The 21,877-nt window shown below is 44.6% G+C and overlaps 1 protein-coding gene across 5 annotated transcripts; it reads right to left on the minus strand.

The window, feature by feature from the left end:
• Positions 1-95: 95 nt before the first annotated feature.
• sema6d (semaphorin 6D) lies at positions 96-20,809 on the minus strand. 5 transcript variants are annotated; one of them, XM_023405837.2, is made up of 20 exons: positions 20,661-20,808; positions 14,041-14,212; positions 13,378-13,489; positions 12,216-12,276; positions 11,947-12,009; positions 11,700-11,801; positions 11,312-11,402; positions 10,959-11,078; positions 10,539-10,627; positions 9,463-9,680; positions 9,225-9,356; positions 8,399-8,554; positions 7,688-7,861; positions 7,178-7,318; positions 6,875-6,952; positions 6,698-6,756; positions 6,043-6,099; positions 5,348-5,530; positions 4,090-4,331; positions 96-3,988 (listed from the first exon to the last, which is right to left on the minus strand). In XM_023405837.2, exons 2-20 carry the CDS (start codon positions 14,162-14,164, stop codon positions 2,858-2,860), a joined length of 3,333 nt encoding a protein of 1,110 aa, XP_023261605.1. In that variant the 5' UTR covers positions 14,165-14,212; positions 20,661-20,808; the 3' UTR covers positions 96-2,857. The 5 variants fall into 5 exon arrangements, with proteins under 5 accessions (XP_023261605.1, XP_023261603.1, XP_087029993.1 ...); XM_023405835.2 differs by lacking the exon at positions 20,661-20,808 and adding an exon at positions 19,683-19,988; XM_087173867.1 differs by lacking the exon at positions 6,043-6,099 and having other exon boundaries at positions 20,661-20,809.
• Positions 20,810-21,877: the final 1,068 nt, after the last annotated feature.

Below are 21,877 nucleotides of genomic sequence, written 5' to 3' on the forward strand. Positions count from 1 at the left end.
TGTACGTCATGCTCTCTCACACCATAAACAATTGACATGACATAAGCATTCGACTTACTGCTAAGTTCCATGAAAAAACCCTCAAGAAAGACCTGTATCTGTGCAGTAATGTTTTATTTCAACTATACATGCTGTGTTAAAAAAATCAACGAAAAATATGAAACAAAAGACCATCATTATTATTTACACATTCACAGTACAACTTTACAACATATCTACACGCTCAAATACTCTGGAGATCATATATACAGCTGGCCTTGCATCACCATGTTGCACAGTATTTAAATCAAAATTACATGACAAAATCCGGTTCATCTGCACATACACAGAGCTCAGACTGAATTATAAAGGCTTCAATTTAGATTGCAACAGAAAGACCCAGTTCATATTGCAATGTACAAGGCAGTTGAGCAGTGTATGGTGAGTGTGTGTTTGTGATGTCAGTGTGCATGTGTCGAGTAGAAAAAGAGAGCCCAAACACTGGTTAGATGACAGGCAGAAAGTCTTTACATACAATCATCACTTGTAAACAAAATGTGGCTTTGGGCTAAACAGGCAACTGACACTGGAATAAGATTGCAGAAATCACCCAAATAATGTACCCATTGCTAAGAGAAATGATCCCTCAGTCATCCCTACTGGCCAATAGAAACAATTCCTGTCACTGCAATCCTGGGGATTTACAGATTCTGCGTGACGGCCACCCATGCCAACAGACGGCTTTTCATGTGAACACTGTGTTAATACATTGGCTGTGGGCAGGATGTGCTGCAATTGAGCCGACTCTGCTCCACAGTGCAAGGTCTAACCACCCTACATCCCACTGTCAAGAAAATACATTCACTGCATGGCACATCTATGTGGTGGATTAACACCATTCTTTTCATCACCGGCAGTAAAGGAGGAAAACGAATTCATACTCCAAATAATTGTTTTTTTTTTACTCTCCTTTTGTATTACCATCATCCAAGAGCGGAGCATTTGTCAACTTGTCAGTTTAGATTAGGTAGTGATTTTCCAACACATGTCCTGCTGAGTTTCAAATTGCTTTATATAAAAATTCTTTATATAGTATATGACAATAACATATAGAGGACCAATTGACATTGCCAATATTATATACTGTAGTAGTTCATTTAGGGAATAAGGCACACAATGCACAGATTCAGGTTCACTTGCCTAAAAATATTTATAATGCTTATTTATAGTATTTAAGTATATACAGGATCTTGTCATTCCCAGCATGACTCATTTGGACACATTGGTAAATGTTGTGTTGATTGTACACTGACCACTCGCAGGGAAGCTTTACAGGGAACACGGCACGACAGATGACAGAGATGTTACATCCATGTATTGTTCTAGAGTCAGTTTAATATACCCTTAATAGGATTAATGTAGGAGGAAAATTCTAGTGCTCTCCTATTAGAGGAGACAAAAGTTTAATACAGCAGAAGTGCCCTGAAATGTTGGATTCATATACATGGGCTAAACCATTGGTGTTGCTTTAGTTTCATATGGTAAATTCTTTAAATAAAAAACAGTAAAACATCATAAAGGCAAATCACTTTGTTCGAAAATTAAGATGAGATGAGAAATGTGTTTTTTTTTTTTTTTTTCGTAAAATCGCTGCTACATAAAGAAAGGAGTCTCTTGAACCACCAGTATAATTCCTACGAAGGGGCAGTGGAGGTTAAGAGAGGTTTCAGGAGCATTATTTCCCATGTATCAGTTTTAACAGTGTGTTTGCTTGCTGAAAACTGTACTACTTGGCCTCTTTCTGCAAAATAACACACACACACACACACACGTTCACACACACACACACACACACACACAAGCAGACGTGCACACCCAAACAGGGGTCTATCCCAGTCAGGTAGAGAAAAAGAAAATGCACCAAAGACAAACACCTGTGTGTAAAACCAATAGCAGCAAATGTACTAAGTAAAATTTCCCAGTGAGTTACAGTGTACCTGTCCCAGTATTCACCCAGCATGACCGACTTAACCTCAGCCTAACCATATTACCAGACACACCACAGAGTGACACAAAGATATGGTTTAGGCTCACTTCACATGGGTTCAAATGAGACTACAGAAGAGATAATTTTGTTGAAATGAAAGACAGTGACTTAGGTCTTAGACAGGTCTTAAGGTGCATCCTCTGACATGTGGCAACACTCTTGATTACCAAGTGTTAAGGCCTAAATATCTGTGCTGCCTTTACACAAGCCTGCTTTCCAGTCAACCAACACTCACACATTTGAACTCTTTCTCTGTTCTCTTGCTGCCTGATTCAGCTGTTTGTCGTCATACTTATCTTAAGCAACGCTGTGATTAGGCCTACTGATTTTCCTCTCCTCTGCCCCCAGCCATCTTACTGACAAAGGCATGGCCTACCTCTCCTCTCTGTTCAGTTCACATTAGTGGGAAGACAGTGCTCAAGGGCAGTGACAAATGAGACCCATTCTTCAAGTATTCCACTGTTTTTTGACCTGGTACCACATGCACAGACACCATAGCAGCCCCTGCTGGTGTCCTGAAACCTTGTACCTAAAATGGGAACGGGCAACACCCAAGCCCAGATACAATGGGGAGCAGCAGATTCACCACTGCCCACTGTTCATATCTTGTGGCTACCGTGACAAGGGAGGGAGACGAGTATCTTTGGCCACATGTGTGATTTTCCCTTTTTAGTGTGAGTGAATGTGCATATCATTTAAAGGAGAAACACACCTCAAGTCGATACACAAACACACACTAGGCCCTACCCCATCCATAGCCCGCCCCGAGCCCTCAGGGCTCAAAGCTCTACAGTCAAGGCCAAGAGCTCACTAAGAAGCGTCCATGCTCTTTTAGTAACTGTACTTGTTGACCACTCGCATCTGTGGAGTCTGTGGTGAAAACCCATTGGGTTTGGGGGGCACATCTGGCTTTAGCGATGGGGTCCGTTTAAGCCCTGTGCGAGGGAGTGAGCCATGCCCACTGTAGCTGCTCTGTCGGGATACAGAGGATGGGTGGGGTGAGTGCATTCCTGCCCCCATCACTCCACTATGGGAGTCAAGTCTGGAGGGGGGTGTTGGGGGCATGTAACCACCTCTGTTCATACTGTGCTGGCGAGACACAGACACCCCCATGGTTACCCCATTTGGCGAGGTGGATAAGGACTGCCTGTGAGAGGCACTCCGGTGGAGTTGGTACCCCCCTCTTTGCCTCTCCAGGGTGCCCCCCATGCTCAGGCTGCCCGTTGGTGTGGTGGGAGTGGTGGGCATGGGCACATCGACCCTCTTGGTGGGGCTGTGCCTCGGCAGGGAGGAGGAGGGAGAGTACAGGGAAGCCTCACGGCTGGGCACCTTGGGAGGTACTTCAGTCAGTTCCTCCATGGGCTCCAATGTAAGATGTTGCCTTGAGCGGGGCCCTGATCCCTCTTGAAGAATGGCCTTAGGGTTGGCCACAGAGTCATTGAGGTGTTTTAAAAGGTCATTTAGAGTATTTCTGGCATCCACAGACCTCTTCTGTTCTTTCCTACTACCCCTGGAATCTGGGTTCTTCTGCTTCTTTTCAGATGAATGTGGCAGTGTATCCTCTCCATTGTCAAGATTAGGGTGGTCGTGTGTAGCATTGGGTAGGACAACTGCACTAGGGATGTGGGAGTGTCCCAGGGCAAGGTGAGGGTGGTGGGAGTTGGCAGGAGCAGGAGAGGAAGGAAGGAACTGAGGACTCAAGGCTGTCGCTGATGAGTTGGAGTCCTTACGGGGTCCACTGACCTTGCCATGAGCCCTCTCCCACTGGTTCTTGATGGGCTGGAGGCCTTTCTGCTGAAGCACAGGGGTGGACTCAGGTGTAGGTAGAGCAGCCAACTCAGGGGGCTGACAGCCTTCTCGCAGGATCATGGTCTTGGTGTCACCATTGGGTGTATTTAGGTCTTTGCCATTGCTCAGCAGATTGGTGTACAGCTTAGGAGAATCAATGCTGGTTTGGAACTCCTAAATAAAATAAAAGAATAAGATCAGACACAGTTTCGCAACTTGTTCAATCACTTCTATCCAGACTTTGATGAGATTTTAGTTTTATAGCTGTAGCCTACCTTCACAGGACTGTCAAAGAGGCCATTGAGCTTGACAAAGCTTCCAGTGGAGTCCGAGCAGGAAGGTGCAGACTCTGCATCCTTGTGGACATGTCTCGGCTTACGGAGGAATGAGTCTCGGTAGCAGAAAACAATGAGCCCAGCCAGGAGAGCACCCATGAGAAAAGCAGCAAACACGCAGGTGATGAGGATGTTCATGTGGACCATCTGGTTGGTCTCACCTGCTTGGATATCCCACACACCTACAAAACAGTGAGGCATTGGTTAACCGCCTGGTGACAAGAGTCCCAGTGCTCAGTGAAGCATCCCTCCCCATTCAACAGCAGAAATGTGCATGTTTGTGTGTGAGCACAACCATGCATGAGTTTCTGCCTTTATACCTCCCCCCATACAAGGTAGCCATAAATACCGACTCATTCCAATTCATCTAAGCCCAGATGAAGAAAAAATATGGTGGAAGTTGTTAGGTACCCACATCCATTTCACCATCTATAAGAAGCAGTTATGTTAGTTCAGAAGGGAAGACTTAAGTGGTGCCTTAATCCACGTTCCACTAGAGGCTTTTTGTCATGCGTTTGACTTAAAAGGGTTAGGAGTGAACTCTTATCAGAGACATAGAGCCAAATCAGTCTTTTCGCACAAGAGATCAACCAGCAGGAAGTTGGCCAGAGTAAAGAGAAGCACTGTTTGCCTTCCAGGTGTTGAGATAGCTGCTGCTCTACTGAAAGTTTGTTAGTAATCACAGACATTGAAAGAGTTAGTCATCCACCGTGCGGCCACAATAGTGATGCGGCAGAGCAGGCCCAGTCAATGATCTACCAGCCAGGGTAAAGTGTTACTAAATCTAGAGTTAAAAAAAAATCTATACTGGCAGAGATGGAAGTTAAATTCAAACAAAAGATTTGAAACAAGAGTGAGTGTGAGTTTTGATGATTAGAAAAATAAATAATTTAAAATAAAGAAAGAAAAGAGGAAAATTATAACTAAAACAAAAGAAAACAATGGTAAAATGAAAATAGATATACCAACATAACTTCTGTATGAAAATGTCTATTTGAAAAAGAATAAGAAAGAGGCTAAATTAAAATCTGCCATGTTATCTAATAAAAAAACCCAAATAGCTGCCATTGTGTGCATGTGTGTCTTTGCCTATGCAAGCCTATGTGTGGAGTCACATTTGTGTGGCTTAGTCAGAGTTGTGGGCAGCTATCAGATCAGGCTCATTGCAGCATGCTGGCTGCCTCCCTGTGGGCCTTACCCTCTTGGCCCCCTGGGATAGAGTCTAAAGAATGGGAGGTGGCTGGGTCATCCTGCAGCACAAAGCCTGAGCCGTAGAGCTCTGGACCAGGCCCAGAGCTGGGGCTCTGAGTGGGTATGAGTAGTGGGGGGTGTATGGGCCCACTGGGCTGGACAGTGACTGGCGCTGATGAAAACTCCATGTCTGTGATGACAAACAAATTGTTAACAAACTGTGCAGACGTGGGTAAAGCATACTGTTATCATCCCAGTTAGTAGGCATCAGCGATATGTAATTTTTTTAGGGTTAGTGTCCGAACAAATGATGAATAAACGTTTTTAACAAAATGTTCCATTTTCACATTCACAGACCAATGAAAGTACATTTTTGTTTTTTGACAGTTTGGATGGGGAAAAGAGAGGATACTGTGGGTCAAAGAGGAGTTGGTACACAACAGTAAGGATGCCAAGGGGTGGTTGGGCATGCAAGAGGGGGGAGGAAGTGATGAGTGAAAAGGAGGAAGTGAATGTGTGCTCAGATAGAGCACCAGTGTCGCCTGGCGGAGCTGACTTTTGTGACGATGAAAATGAAGCAGGTGACATTAGCATTCAGGAGGTGTTTCGTAAGAAAAGATGAATGGTGGCAGTGGTGGAAAGACAGGGTTGGAGATGCTGAACTCAAGGAAAGAAACCATTTGAGTAAAAGATCAAACTAACCAGAGGTAGGGTCGCCAAATGATTTGTAATCTGGCGCTGAAGTAGTGCCCAAAAACGCTAAAAGAATTAAAAGGACAAGAAATCAGTATAACGGAATTCAGAGGTAAATACTAAAAAATAATAAAATCCCTAAGAGACACTAAGAGTGCAGTTTACTAGGTTTAACTATAAAGATATAAAGCACTCGCTAGCAGTGTCCTTTTCTCTCTGGAGTCACTGGAGGCCCTCTGGTTCTGATCAATACTGAGGTTCAGCCTGGGTCATGTTTAGTTGGTACAAATGAAGGGGAGGAAGCTTTAAAGTAAAATCAGTAAAGGCACATTTTCTGGCCGTCAGCTATCTTAAGACCTCTAGCATTTGAACCGGCTGAGCATGACCCCTGATTGTACATGTCCATGTTTCTGCCTCACAGGCAGCATTAGTTACAGGTGGCCATGTACTGTATGTAGATGTGTGTGTTAATACTGCACATAGACTTATGTAGGGGCAAGTTACTGGAGTGGTTACTGGTGTGAGTGTGCAGGCTCATGGTGTGTGTGGAGATGAGTTTGTGTGTGTTGGTATGTATGTATGTGTGTGTGTGTGAGTGTGTATCTCTGTGTGTGTATGTATGTGTCTGAGGATAGATGACATGGCATGGAGATGAGATCCGTACCGTGACAGTCACCCAGGTGGGCCGTGTTTCCAAGTTCAACGTCCTGCTCATATCCAGTCCTGAAAAGAGACAGAAAGAGAGAGAGATAAACAAAAGATTAATAAAAAAATTGCTCATTATCTCATTTTCTCATCTGTAATATTTGCCCTTCATATTGCAGCTGGGGCTTGAACTTACAAAACACCAGGCTGTATCCTCTCGCAGGCTCCATGAGGTTTCCAGCCACAATAAGGATCCCTTGATGCAATGCAGGACCTGAGGCCACACAAACACACACACACCATCAGAACGGCAGGTTTAATCATTCTGGAAAGTGCGGCATAATCATTTGTGACTGACTGAACATTAACCACAAGGCATAAGGAGACGCTGTTATCATTCCCTTTATGACATTTACACGAAAACAAAACAATAAAGCCACAAACCTATGACCGACTGCACATTTGAACCCCTCATCGTGCACGTTAGCACGTAACTTACTTGTGGCAGGAAGAATGCCTTTCACAGCGACTCAGGGGAATACGGATGACACAGCTTGAAAAGGCGACGTACAGGCTGTGTGTGTCTTTGTCCACGTGCAGCGAGAGGACACGCTTGTCATCCTCGCGGTTAGACAGGCACCTGGAAAGGGAAAAGAGAAACATGATCAGAGGTTTATCAGATAAGTCTGTCTACCGTGTCAGTCTCAGCAGATTTAATCACTTGTTACAAAAAAGTCACATAAAGCTTTTTTTCCCCCTCAGTTTAACAAGATTTTAACCTCACACACACGACAGCGTGAGTGTTGACATGCATGAATAAGCACAAACAAAACCCCAAAAACAATCACACATGTGCTGCATTTGCACAGAAGGCAAACAGACACTGTCATCTTTGCTAGAAAGGTTCACTTTAAGAGTTGCTGACTCCGCAGCCAGGAGACAGACAGGGAAGAGAAAAGGAGAACCGAGGCAGACGGAGAGAGAGGGTGAAGAGTGCGAGTATCCATACTTGGCCCTGTTGAAGACGTCTATCTCCTCCAGGAGCAGGCTGTCATTCAGGGACACAGAGGTGGTCTTTGCCAAAACCTTGAGGACAACACCCGATTCAGCCCCGATGAACACCACCGTGTAGTTCTTGTGGGGTCCTGCCTCATTGTCCACAGCCAGCGCTGTCAGCCTGTACCTTCAAACACAGCAGAGAGGCCTGTGTTACTCACAGCAGGGGTTATTCAGAATAGGAGTGGGTATCTGAATACATGAATCACTGCGGCTCCTGAGTTACTAAAGGTCAAACTTTTTTTTTTACTTGATCTTGCATTTCGTTTCAACATCCTGACCTAGCTTAGTTAGGAGACATGCTTCAATATTTATATCTTTATGTTTGATGCCAGTAAATCATTATATACTGTACGGTTAACTGTTAACTGAGCCATAAAACTTTATGAGGACTGAACTGAAGGTTTCTGTAACACTTATTGAGAGTCTACATCAACAGTGTGGTCAGAGTCTTGTTTACTTATTCTTACATTTTACACTATATTATTCTGGCAAGGTTCTGGCAGAGCTGCTTAATTTGGCTTATACGGTTAAATGAAAAAAGGACTTCGTAGAAAGACATGTTTCCACAAATCGAGGCAATCAGAAAAACATCAGTTTCGAAACTCAGGTACCGCACTGGCGCCAACAAACACACCCGTTCCTCATTTACTCCTCCATTTACCTGACACGCGTCTTGGTGAACCAAGGCTCATCCCCGATGGAAGGCACAGCTGTGTCCATGAGGGGGTGGGACTTGATGAACTGCAGGGTATCATCCGGGAACTCGATGGAGCTCTTAAAGGACGCAGCTGGACCATGACCTGCGCAGCAACCGGGTCTAGGATGGAGGGTGCACGCACACAGAGGGCAAAAGGTCAAAGATCAGCCTTTATGATCACTCACCAGAGAGCAATAACGATGTGTATTGAAATGGATGGAAAGTGCAACAAGGGGGGGGGCGAAGGAGAGGAGCAGGTGCTTATTAAGATCACAAAAAGGCCTCAGCTGGAAACATAAAATATACATATGCATGGTTATCCTCCATCAATGATTCACCGGGGTAATGAAGTGCTTCATGGACTTTGTGTTTGGGACACAGGACAGGACCACAAATATACGTGCTGACTGTAAACAGGTTAAATATGCAACGCGTCTAATTATGCCAAATTAATTATTTAATCATCAGCAGATGGTGAATGTGTGTGCTGGGTCAAAGCTAATAACCTGGTGCCTTACTAGTGAAAAAGATTTGATTTCATCGGGTTTAACCTGGACAAAGATGGGTTAAAATAAAAGTGGGGAAATGACAGGTGGTTAACAGCTGCTGAGTCAAGTGCCACCTGCTCAAAATAATCTAAAGAGAGCCAAGTTTAAAATCTGATTTGAAAGGTTTTCTAAGTTAGGTGTTTTTTTGTCCTCCTGCCTCTGCATTCTTTAGAAGGTTTCAAAGTGGAACGTTTTTGAGGATTTTTTTTTTTTTTTGAGAAACAGAAATGTTAAATCCTTACCGAGGTTTGGGCAGCTTCTCCTCGGGATATGGAGTCCACACAGAGTCAGGAGTTTTCTGCTCTTTGAACCGGCCCCAGAATACTTTCTCTATGTCGGCCATGGAGAAGGCACACACTGCTGACCCTGGGATGCTGTGGAGAAGCACACCGATGTAATGTCCCACGTTTGACTTCTTAATCATTAATTCTGTCCTCCGCATCGGTTAATTCGACAGCTAACGGCGGCCGGCAGCCTCACCTGTTCATCTGTGTGGTAAACACGCCCACCACCGAGGGAACACCGTTAATGTCGATGATGTCAGTGATGGACTGAAGCACGTCGAAGTAGAAGAAGGACTCCCCTGGCACGGAGCAGTTGAGCCTCGCCTTCACAAAAGATGTCCAGTGCTTCTCCAGCACTCGCTGTGACCCGCCGACGTCATTCTTACAGATCCGGGCCACGCGAGAATACACAACCTGCGAGGAGCAGGGGTTTAAGAGAGGACAGAGGCGGGTGGAAGAGGAAGGCAGCTGAGTGAACGTCACTAAAAACACTTCAACATGCTGAATAATGCATCTCTCCATCCTGTAGCAACTCGGCACAGACGACTTAACTAACACACTCTTCATCTTTAACTTTGTGTGTGGAGATTGTTCCCCCTGACTGGAGCAAACGTTCATCCAATGTCCTCGACTGGCCTAATGCAGCCCCATGTGACTGTGTGTTTGATTGCACATATTACCAAGGCTTAGCGTATAAATGAAGTGTGTGAAGCAGTTGGCTGAGACAGTTTTAATAATTTACCAATGCAAACCTCCATCAGAGGCCAGGTGTCACCCCAGCATTAGTAGGGTTGAAATATTTATTAGCTGGTGGCTGATGGAGGATGCTGGCTTCCTGCAGTCCGGCCAGACTGGCTCAGAGATGAGGCATGGTCAAATCTGAAGTTGGCCTGAAACACAGAACATCCTAATGCCCTCAGCTTGTGTGAGTGTGTGTGAGTGTGTGTGTGTCTGTTTGTGTGTGTGTCGCAGGGAGAGACAGACACATAGCGCGCAGTCTCGGGGAGACAAATCCTCTCACTGTGTAATGGTTTTACATTAGCAGAACATTCCCAGCAAACACTCGCGCTGTAGAAATTTCTCGTGTATTCTAATGCGATGTACTGTCATCGCCTGAATGGGCCCCATTACTACTGGGGCCATTTGTGGCAGAAATGCATGCACCGAGGGAAGTGTAAGCCTTTTTTTTCTTTTTTTTGGATAAAGGCCTGCATCCTGTATCTGTGTGGAATATGTAATGCATTATAAACGGCAAGTGCCTCTCTGTCTTACCTTGCCCAGATTGCTGTGCTCCACTGCAATCTCTCGGTAGAAAAAGTACACATAATTCCCATACTCTGCTGCATGCAGGAAATGAGGTTCTGAGGGAGAGACAGAGGCAGGGAGTTGAAGTGTATTTCTGCATCGTCACCACCACTGTGCATGTTGAATATTTCAGGGATTTGTACAAGGCTGTATATGACTGGGGGTGACCTAGATTGCCTGGGAGAGAACAGGCCATATCCCCACAGAGCTTGGCAAGGTGGGAGAGCTCTGTGTAGCTCCAAAAACAGCTCTGACAGCCACGTACATACGTGCACCATGCGAAGGCACCACAGGCTTTTAGCAAGGTGGCAGGTAGACACATGTACGTTACAGGGAAGTAAGGTGAGAGTGGAATAAAGATTGAGAGTGATGGGAGTGAGTGATTACCTTTCAGCCACTTGGAGTCATATTTGATAGTCCTCAGGGCCGATCCATCACCCATACTGCGATAGATGACAGAATCACTGGCCTGGAAGTCAGCCACAGTGGCAGAATACAGCTTCCCTTCTAAAAACATGACAACAAGGAGCACAGTCACCAAAAACTAGGATACACTGCTCCTCAGCGCATTGTTGTTTCACTTCTTTTATCAGGCTTAATTGGCTGAGTTGTTATCGCTGCAGGCGCAGTTTTATTGTGGCAAAGACACAGAGGTGATAATGAGAGCATAAGTAGGAACACATTAGTTCTTCTTCAGCAAGACTACGTGCGCGGGCGGGGAGTGTGTGTTTGACCCTTACCAGCGAAAAGGGCAACGTTGGTTTGCTTGGAGTCGAATGGGCACCGTGCCAGACCATTGATCTCCTCTCCATCTAACTCTAGGTTATCCAGCTAAAGGGAACACAACAATCAACCCACACATTACTGGAGGTTTGTCAAGGGACACCGTGAAGACGAACACACACACACAGAAGCACAGGCACACACAAATGAATCAATGAAATGAGGCCAGTCATATTTATTTAAAAAAAAATTGAAATAAGGGGTGTGTTACTCAAATTACTTTCACACAAAACTAGTCCAGATTGTGTATGTGTGTGTGTGTGTGTGTGTGCCTTTGAGCACATCTGAGCATGCGAACTTTGACTTATGAAAGTGCCATGACAGGCTCGGGCACTGGATACTGACCCTGTAGTATCTGCACATGGGGTTGAAGCCGTTGGTACCACAGATGAAAACCAGATCGTCGTTTCTGGGGACCAGCACTTTGATGAAGTTGTGGCACTCGTCCTGAAAACAGACACACAACATGGGACAGTGTTTATGAGAGGCAGCCAGCTTCTCTGCTCACGGTCTCTGTCCGTTCCGTGTGATGGAAGATAAAACAAAAAGGTGTGAGGTGAAGGTTTTTTTTTTTTTTTTTTTTAATACATACTCTATGTTTTCCCTTGACGGCACACATCTCTCTGTCAGCTTGGCCCGATCGCCATGTTAGCTTCTGTAAAAACCAATGTGGAGCATTAGACACACGCATGGCACGATACACACACACACACACACACACACACACACACACACACAGTCCTCCCTTTTCCACTCTCTCATTTTACAACCTGTCCAGTCTGTGATGAATGGCTCTGTGTTTTCTGTGGAGCCCTTTTAGTGTTTGTGGACTGAGAGAGCAGCTTGTGGCGAGAATCTTACCCGGTAAGGAATGATCTCATTCCTGTAGGACTCTCTCAGACTGACTAGGTACACCTGATCTCTGTGGACAGACAACAACAAAACACACAACTTAGTGACACAGCACAACCAGGGATCATTTTCAACTGTTTGTATTTTGAAAAGAAATATCTGACGATTTTCAGCTCATCCTCTATTTGGTTTATTTTTTATTTATCATATTGTTTTCTTACGTTCTTAGAGGAACTGGTGCATAATCAGCAGCTGATTTGCATTGTTTTCATATTTTTGGTATTTATTTGCTATTTATGAGAATATTTTCTGCACTGTTCCTGTCATTTAGGGACCTTATTTACTGAGAACAATGGTTTCAGCTTCTTGCAGCAGGAAACACAAACATTTTTTGGTTTGTGGTGACACAAAATCTAAGAGAAACTGGTTTAAACCGATCTTCTCTTTTTCAAAATATGTTTTTCTGTCAAAATCTAAGTCAAATTTAACTTTAATTCATATTTCTGTGTTATTTGTTGCAGAGTTAATGCACAGTGAAGTTTTTTATGCAACTGCCTCTTACATGGAAACCTGAATATCCTTTCTGTTACGTCATTTAACATGACAAATGCTTTTGATTATTGGTCCGTGGTAAAAAAAAAAAAAAAAGCAATAAAAAAAAAAAGTAATGGAACCAGTGGGAATCGGCTTTTATAAACCCACAGAGAAGAACATGTTGCTTCTTTCAGTAAACACATGTGACTCCCCCAGACTGGCAATAGGAGCATCCACCTGACAACAGTGATACATGTGGTGGTGATTACAGGGGCTCGAGAGCTGCAAGTTTTATATTGTAGATGTCAAGGTGATTTCCTGCTACAATATTAGTGCTGGCCGTCAGATTAATCCCGCTGCCCATAAATACAAAAAAGACATGTAAAGATGCCAAGAAATCCCTGACGGAGCGTCAGACCGGGATGATAGACGCCTTTCCTGGATCAATACTGGCCATATACATCAGATACAGGCCTAGAAGCCACAGATCCAATAACACTAAGAGCTTTTTACCCCTCACCCCCTCCCTTAGGCCTCTGTTTACCTGCCAAGGAGTGACTGAGTATATTGGTGTCGGGGATGTGTGAAAGAGAGGGAGAGAGAGATGGTGTGTGTGTGTGTTGAGTTTTGAGTTTACCTGCCAGCGATGAACAGAGTGTCCTGTATCTTGGTCATCAGCTGAAAGTCCAGGCGATGCTGTGACTCGTTGCCAGAGGGCCTGCCTCTGAACACTGGGTACCTCCGTGAAACTGTGAAGACATCGCACGCACTATTAATGGGACACTCATGGTGGACGCAGACACTCTTGCACGCCACACTCGCTTCTTCCTACACTTAACTCAACGTATATAAATCGTCCTGCAATTATTAGTAGCGGCACTGTACAAATACTGGCGTAGACTGTGTATATCTGTGTGTCACTGTGTTGTGTTCCTGCGTCAGATAATGGCTGCCTATGTCAGCACATATCTCTGTTCCTCCAGTGCATCACAGAGATGGAAATGCACTTAATGCTACAGCTGACCATACAGCACATTGATTTTATGACTATGGATATGGCATGCTACTGTGTGAACTGCTGACATGACTAGAAGTAGGAGGCTGCGGGTATTTGTCTTTACTCCATGTGTATTATGCCTAACAACACAGCGGCTTGTGTGTGTGTGTGTGTGTGTGTGTGTGGGGTGGGGGGGTAAAAAAGTGCACATTAAGGATAGTTGCTGACTTTTTCTGTGATGTTGCAGTTAATGTAAGATCTACCCCCGTGTCTGCTGAGTTTCATTCACGTGCGTGCACTCACAGTGTGCGTCAACGACGTCCAGGGGTACGATGTCCTCTGGGAAGCTGACTGCGAGGAGAGTGCGTGAGGCTGTCAGCAGCAGCAGCAGCAGCTCACTGAGCAGAAGCGCAGCTCTCTGGCCCATGGCTGCTCACAGACGACACTTCCTGTTTCACACTGGTGGAGTTGTTACCTGCAAGCACACAAAGAAATACATGCTTTTGTTGCTTAACGTGTCATACATTGTTTGTGTTTATATTTCACCTACTGCTACAAACTGTAGTCGCATGAGCCAAATCCAAACCCTTTGTTTAACTCACAGCAATGAATAAAATGTGATTTCCGCTGTGAAGTTTTACTTTTCTTGCTGCTACACAGTAAGTTACTGAAATACAAACATAATGCTCATATAACGCCCTCTCTGGCTTATTGATGACTGAGCTTTCACTGGCGGTGCTTGGCGTCTCCCCTCTGCCTCTCCCTGCATCTGCTGTCTAAGGGAAGGTCAGCCAACTGACCGGTGGGGTGTCTCGGTGTGTGTTGGATGCAGCGGAAGTCCACCCTGTTAGAAGCGTGGCAGGCCTGCTGTCTCTGTACATCTGTGCTTCAATTGGTTTGTCCTGGGCCAGGCTCAACACTAATCAGCACATTGCAACTTCATCACCATCACTAGTGTAGCCTCTGCTCTGACCTTAGCTGACTTCTATTAGCGCTCTGTTGGCTGTTATTGCTCCAGCCTCTCCTTGGGGCTGGTGTGCATTGTTGCAGTGATTCACTCATCTTTGTGTTCGGAGGACCCAGTCGCGCACAGTTGTTTTGACGTTGTAGTAATTTTGGTGGATAATAGTTTGTGCAGCATCTGATCGTAGACATGATACACCAGCAACTACACTGGTAATAATTTATGGTGGGAGTGGCAGGGGTTTAGTGTGTATGTTAGTGTGTGGAGGAGTGCTTTAGAGACAGACTGTGTCTGTGCATATTAATGATCGGTGTACGTTCAAATATTTATAAGGCAAACAAATTATTCATGCAGGCAAAGCCTGAACGGATATAAACAATTTACCGGGAGACGTCACACAGGCAGAGGGATGGATTAGCTGGGAGCGCACTGGGATACACAAACACACATACACATGGCTGCACATACATAATCACTCTTTCAAATGGTGTAATGCAAAGACTGACTCATGTGTGCATGCACGAACACACACATAGTATTGACTCATTTTTCAATTAGCCCCAAAGCACACCTGCTCCAGTGCTGTCTGTGAGCCCTGCCTGCCAAGCCATTAGTGCCTTGATTGATCCACACAGGAAGCATGGCAGATCAGTAGCCAGCGAAGCTGGACTTTATCATATCAATGTAGCCATGTGAGAAATTTGTGGCTCTAAATCTGGTCACTTTCCTCTGGATATTTCTTAAGAACATCTGGCTTTTGAAGTATTTCCAAAGTCTTTAGTTAAAACCACTAAATGAACCATAACACACATGGTTGTCAAGTAGAAAATTTGGAGTTGTGAAGTGTTTACCTGACAGCAACAGTATGTGTCAGCGTGTCAGCTGTGGATTACATAACATGTGAACTGGCCACACAGCATTTATACCTACTTGTTGATATAAAGTGTTTTACCAGGTACTAACAACAAAACAGTTACTGTATGATGATGTGTCACTAAAAAGAATGGGAGTGGCTGTGGGGTGAAATCAGGGTAATGCCCCCCGTGTTTTAGTCATCAACTGTGTGTAATCATTGCCACTGAGTTTTCTGTGGGATATTGAGGCCTTGGATAACGCAGCGTCATTATGACTAAGTAATGCAAGGCCTGAACGAGACAACGCTTCATCTCAATTAGTCAACGTAATAGTTAAATTACAGGTTTGATGTTTTGACAAAGTAAAAGCATGGTATGAGGGCCAAAAGATCTCTTTCCCTTTCAATAGCCCCAAACATCAATGATGCTGGAGCAGCTACTACACTCTAATCTAGATACAAATGAATCTCTGGACACAAACAATTTACAGATCTATGAACACAGGCTCCCGGATCTATACAGAAAAACAACTGTCAGCAGCTTAATCTAAACGAGAAGTGATGATACTGCTGTGCAAAACGAGACAGTGGTGTTCCTTAAAAGCATCGCAGCTATTTTTTTTACTACCTGGTTCAGATGCTCTCGCACCACGGAATGTGCTGTTAAAACCCCAGCAATAAATTGCTGAGTTTCAAGGAGAAGCCTGGGACAGGAATAGATACCTAACGCTCAACAATAGAAAAAAAAAAAAAAGAAAAAAAGAGGAGCTATGAAAGGTAAATAACCCAGCTCCGCATTTCAATTCTATAGTGCTATCATACAGGCTGCAGGCTGTGCTTCCAGCCTAAACATGGCGATGTTCACAAGTAAATCGGTTCCTTGGTTGTCAGGACTTTAGAGTCCTGCTCTATATCGCCTCTTCATAAGCGCACACATTCGCACCACTTTTTTCCTGCCATTCTCCCGCACTAAACAATTCAAGGGAAAAACACTCCAACCAGAGGCAGAAGCTCAGCTCTGATCTCCCATGATTCCTTGCATGGGTAATAGCCATACTGTGGAGGCGAAGGCTTTCCTCAGAAACTTTAATGTAAAACAGAAAGAGAAGACATTCAGAGGTCAGCGATCTAAAATTACTTCTCAATCTCTAGTGAGCCCAGCATGTTTTCTATTGACTATTCCTTAGCGCTCTCTAGTTCCTGCCCTCCAGTATGTGTGTGTGTGTGTGTGTGTGTGTGTGTGTGTGTGTGTGTGGGTGTGTGGACGTGCGTGCATGCACATATAGGCCTCAACAAGCCTTAAAAAACGCTGGGCTTGTCACGCAACTCAGTGCCATTCAGCCTTGCCTCACTCTACCTCTGTTATTACAGGCTTTTCAATGTCCTACAACCACGCACTTTCCCTGCTGATGTTGTTGGCTCAGGCCCATGGTGTTAAACACGGGGAGGGGAGAGAGGGGAGGGGGTCTGGTAGAATACTATTTCTACTGATGGCGGGTGCAGGGGTCTGTAGCCCAATTCTAGTAGTTACAGCTGAAGATTTAGTGTTCTGAGCTTAAAATGACAGATTAACACATATTTCCCTCTTAGCTGTGCTTTCACAGGCATATGTCAGCCATAACCTCCCCTCCGCTGCAACACAGAATGGATCTGTTTGTGTCCTATTTGCAGGAATTGGGGCTAATAAAAAAGGATGGCAAACAACAGCGGTGCGTGAGGTTTTGTAAATTGTGTGTGAATGTGATGGGTGGCTCTAATCCCGGGAGAACAATGACTGCTGCTGCTTGAGGCTGCTCGACTTGTCATCTCGCACCACGCTGAGCTGTAAACCCAACAACAGCAGAGGAAATCAGATAGCCCGGGAGTTGAGTTTCAGGCATTTCACTCTTCAACACTTGGTGTGCGTACGTCTAAATTCATGCGCACGCACGCGTGACTGTCTGTCCAAACCTGGACATGTCCTGTAACACGGTTGTCTCAACTCTCAACTGCGGCTCTCTGAGAAAGTAATCAAGATGCGGCCACACAGGACAGTGAGTCAGCCAGATGATTAGAGCAGCCACCACATGGGCCCAGAAATGATTACCACTCCCTTCCCCACTTCAGTAATAACCACTACCCTGAAGGATCATTTGAGAGGGGCTTGGTTGGACTTGTTGCTTCAGAGATTTGGCAGAAGGAAAGGACTGTGCCACCCTAAACCCTGCTTCCCTCCCTTTCTTCTCTACCTTGGCGAGAGGAGGAGTGAAACAGGAGAAAGGCTGCTCTCAGCAGTAGTTCTGCTGTAGTAGAGCACAAAGGGGCAAAGCTGCAGGTGTGACCAAGAAACAAAAGGGGCTTTGGGCAAGTCAACACAATAGAGCCCCACCCCCGGTCAGTGGACCTATGTTCAGGAGAGCTGCTCTGGGGCTCCTGAAGGGGGTTTCTGAAGGAAACACAGCAAACTTGACTCCAAATGCTCCACACAGGGTCAAACATTTATCGCTCAACCAACTGAGAATTGAACAACGTGATTGCCGTGCGGCAGTTCAGGGAAACCATAAGGCTGTAAAGAGTTAACACTGTATGGTTTAATGGCGGTTGTTCCGGGGTTACTGCTGGCTGTTGGGAGGTTAACGGTGGTCGTTCTGGTCGCTGAGTTCTGACCCCATGGCCAGTGAAGGAAGTGAGACGCGCCAGCCAGCTGTGCTGTCAACGAACCCAGAGCTCGGTTCGAATGTTTTGACCTGGATGGAGTGTGCTGCTCCTGCCAATATCAAGTTTGTAGTTTCAGTAACTAAGCCGGGCTTCTCCCGTCTGTGTCACAGGGCTCTGACACTCCACATCTGGTGTTTGTGTTTAGAAACAAACTTGCTGTCTTTCTTTCTGTAAAGGGGCTGTTCTGACTTGAGAAAAAATAATACTGGTAAAATTTTGACCACAGACAAGCTAAAATTTAATGTGTGCCCTTAAACCTTGCATTTAAAAAAATTATTTAGCAGATCATGTTATTCTGTATTGGAAACTATAGAAGAAGCTTATTTGGTTTATTTTTGCTCATTTACTTAAATAATGAGATCCAACAGAACAAATCCTAAAACGACTCAAACACTCGCACCTACACCCCTCCTTATTAAACACATGAACCATCCTGTTTCTCTCTCTCTTCATCATTCTTCTGTTTCTTTTCCTTCATTCGCTGGTCATTTTTCAAGTTTTTATTTATTTTTTTATTTTTTTTGCGTGGAGATCTTCCGCTCCTCTTTTGCGCACACAATCCACGCAGCAGCTCGGGCTCTAACGCTTTGCATTGTGCGGGCTGGGGCGTAAAGGCATTCAAGTTTTATCCGTGGTAAATCTTTTCAGACCCCTTTAGTCCACATGTAGCACCGATACAAAAGACAACAAAGACGCGGGGGACAGCGGTGGAGTGACAACAGTGATGGGGCTGCGTTTAACTGCCTCCACAGCACTTAATGCGTGCACAGGGCTGGGCTTCCGCGCTGCTCTGCCTCCGAAAAGGTTACGAGCGCATCTCCAATTTATTATTCAATATAAGAACGCCATAAGGAAATTGGGGAATACATTAAATTGATTATAAAAACACCCGGGAATAAGTCGTCAACAAGCTTTAAGTCCAACTGCACGTCCCTTTATTGTTTAATACTGTGTTTGCCAGCATGGTCCGTCCGATCATGTGCATGTTGTCTTTATTCCAAGTTGATTTTTGTGGAGCCGAAATGTCAGAAAACACTTTATTTCACGACTTGAACCATTTAAAACCAGCGGGAACACAAGACAATAGAGATGATGAGCTAAGGTAAATGAAACTGTAGCCAAAAAAAAGGGACACTTCTCTGCATGAAAGGTGTGTTACAGGACTACAATGGCGTGGCTCTGATTTTATTGTCGGTCAGTCATGATCTATGTTGACATCTCTGTTTTTAAAAATTGATACATTTTACTTTGGGATCTAAGTACTTGATTCTCTTGTATAGATTCTGTTCACAAAGTAGCTCTCGGGATAGAATAAAGGCCAGTGATGTTATGTCCTTTATTCAATCCAACATCCGTTGTATTAATACAACTCAGGGAGTGAACCCTGAAAATACTCCACATCGATAATTACAAATCATTGAGGACACCTACCTTGAGTATCCGAATTCACTCATGAATTGGGCAATCCGACTGCATGTCATATTCCTTTTGTAATCCATTTAAGAGAAAACACCCAGCATGTGATATTCCTGTTATTTCATGCTCCATCCGGACCCCACTTTTCTCTTTTTTTTTTTTATCCAGTTGCGCACAGATTTCAGCTCCGCTCGCCACATAAGAGCATTTGGATTCTGCCTGCTCTCCTGTCTCCGTCCCCGGGCCCCTGCGCTCTGATGACTGATCTTCAAAGCTTCTGCCACGACCACACAGCCCCCTCCCTCATACACCAATACACCATCCCCTTCCACTACTATTAACTTTGGAAAGCAAAGGGAAAATGCATAAACATTAACGACGCGCTATCCGTACTACGCCGCGCTCTGACTTCATGTGCAATCATTGATTTAATGGTGATTTAAAAATAATAGAGGGCGTGTTAACTGACGGAGAGCATGATAAAGCACATACGCACGGGGATAAAATAAATAAATAAAAATACTAGATTTACGCAAAACTCTTCCCAGTGCTTGTTTATCCCAACAGATAACTTTGGTTTAGCCACTGTGATAAATGCTCTAATGAAGAGACTGTAGAACTTATAGGCTATAATAAAGATTTCTGACAGCTTCAATAGGACGATAAACTGCCTAGCAGATAAAGATGTGAGTAGACAATTTAGTTTATTCTCCCTTACGCCGCTTTATTAGCTGCGGAGAGGCGCCTCGGAGCTGCACGGATACACGTTGGAATGAATGAATACTATATTGCACTGAAGCATGAGTAAAAATAGTCCGGACCTGAACTATTCCTGCCCTGCGACCATTAGTTTTGCAGAGCAGCATAGCGACGTGGTCACAAGAAATATTTTTGTTTCCCCAGAAAAAGACTTCTCCTGTCTAGTTTCCCCTTCGACTTTCACTGCGTAATGCGGCACAATAAAGTAAATCCACGTTGCTGCAAGGAACTCACCTCATCTGAATTGGTTATTTTGTATCCTTTTTTGTTGCCGTAATCCAAAACAAAAAAAAATATATTGTCCGCGTCGTAGTGAATCAACTTCTCCTGGCTGAGAGAAAAACAAACTAATGCACGGCAAATGGTGTAATTCGACCCGTGCGAAGTCAATCCATCCAGAGAGAGATCTACAGCCTACCAATAAGCAGCGCTCTTGCTCCAGTCCCTCCCCCCTCCATCTCTCCTCAGTTGGTTCGGGCTACTCAGCCTTGCTCTGGCTTCCTTCCTTTCTTTCCTAGAGCCCGGAGAGAAAGAAAAAGCGACCCCCCCCTCCCTCTCAGTTCTCCTCCTGTGTGACCCCGTGTTGCCTGCCCTTCTGTTAAACCCCATCCCCCAACTCCAAGTCAGCAAGAGCGCCTAGTTAAAATCATTTCAACTGAGTTGTGGCAAGCCACTGCGAAGTAAAACACAGCTTTAGAAATGTTTGGATTGGAAATGGGAGACGTATTAAGCAGAAATCTCCTTCTATCCCAGAACAGTATCATACCTCTAAAAGTGAACTCATTACTGACAACAACTGAAAGTTTTACAGAAAAAATATACTTCTTTCAAATATTTAGTTTACCAACCACATATTCTTAATAATTTAGATATTCTACAAAACTCCTTTGTTAATTTTAATACAAAAATACATAATGTTTTCTGCTAAACAAATCATTTTTATTGCTACAAACATCACTGTGTACCAGAGACACACTCTAAATCTCCTTAGGAATGTTAAATTGCCCTCTCCCGGTGTTTTGTTTGGTAGATCTATAGGCATTAGGCATTCTGCATGTGTATGTAAACATCAGTGTGAGTACATGCTCTCGTATGCGTGTGAAGCTGAAGTCGTCATTGAACGTGTCGGGTCATTCCAGGCGGGTCTGCAAGGCTGGACAATAGAGGCCCATTTGCACCCCATCAGAGAAGCAGGTTAGCAGATGTGTGAGAATCTCTTCCACATGAACATCCTCACCCACTCACACACACACGCACACACACACACACACACACACACACACACACACACACACACACACACATAAACTCCTGACAGCCCCCATTATGAGCTGTGAAAGTGGGATCTGCATCTCAATACTTGCACAGGAAACGCGAGTTTGCACTGCTGATCTGCCTGATCCTGGTTTGGCACTTCTTGCATGTCTTTGTCCCTGCTTGTCCCTCACTTG

The sequence above is a fragment of the Seriola lalandi genome, unplaced genomic scaffold (genome assembly GCF_002814215.2).
Source record: "Seriola lalandi dorsalis isolate HSWRI2012SDOR001 ecotype SW California unplaced genomic scaffold, Sedor1 jcf7180002054286, whole genome shotgun sequence".
NCBI classification, from domain to species: Eukaryota; Metazoa; Chordata; class Actinopteri; order Carangiformes; family Carangidae; genus Seriola; species Seriola lalandi.

Excerpts from the sequence above, each read along its gene's own strand:
- sema6d (XM_023405837.2), bottom strand. The coding sequence starts at position 14,164 with ATGGGCCAGAGAGCTGCGCTTCTGCTCAGTGAGCTGCTGCTGCTGCTG. Across the intron at positions 10,628-10,958 it reads TGACTCCAAGTGGCTGAAAG|AACCTCATTTCCTGCATGCA; the intron begins GTAATCACTCAC and ends TCTCTCCCTCAG. Across the intron at positions 4,332-5,347 it reads TATCCCAGGGGGCCAAGAGG|GTGTGTGGGATATCCAAGCA; the intron begins GTAAGGCCCACA and ends ACTGTTTTGTAG.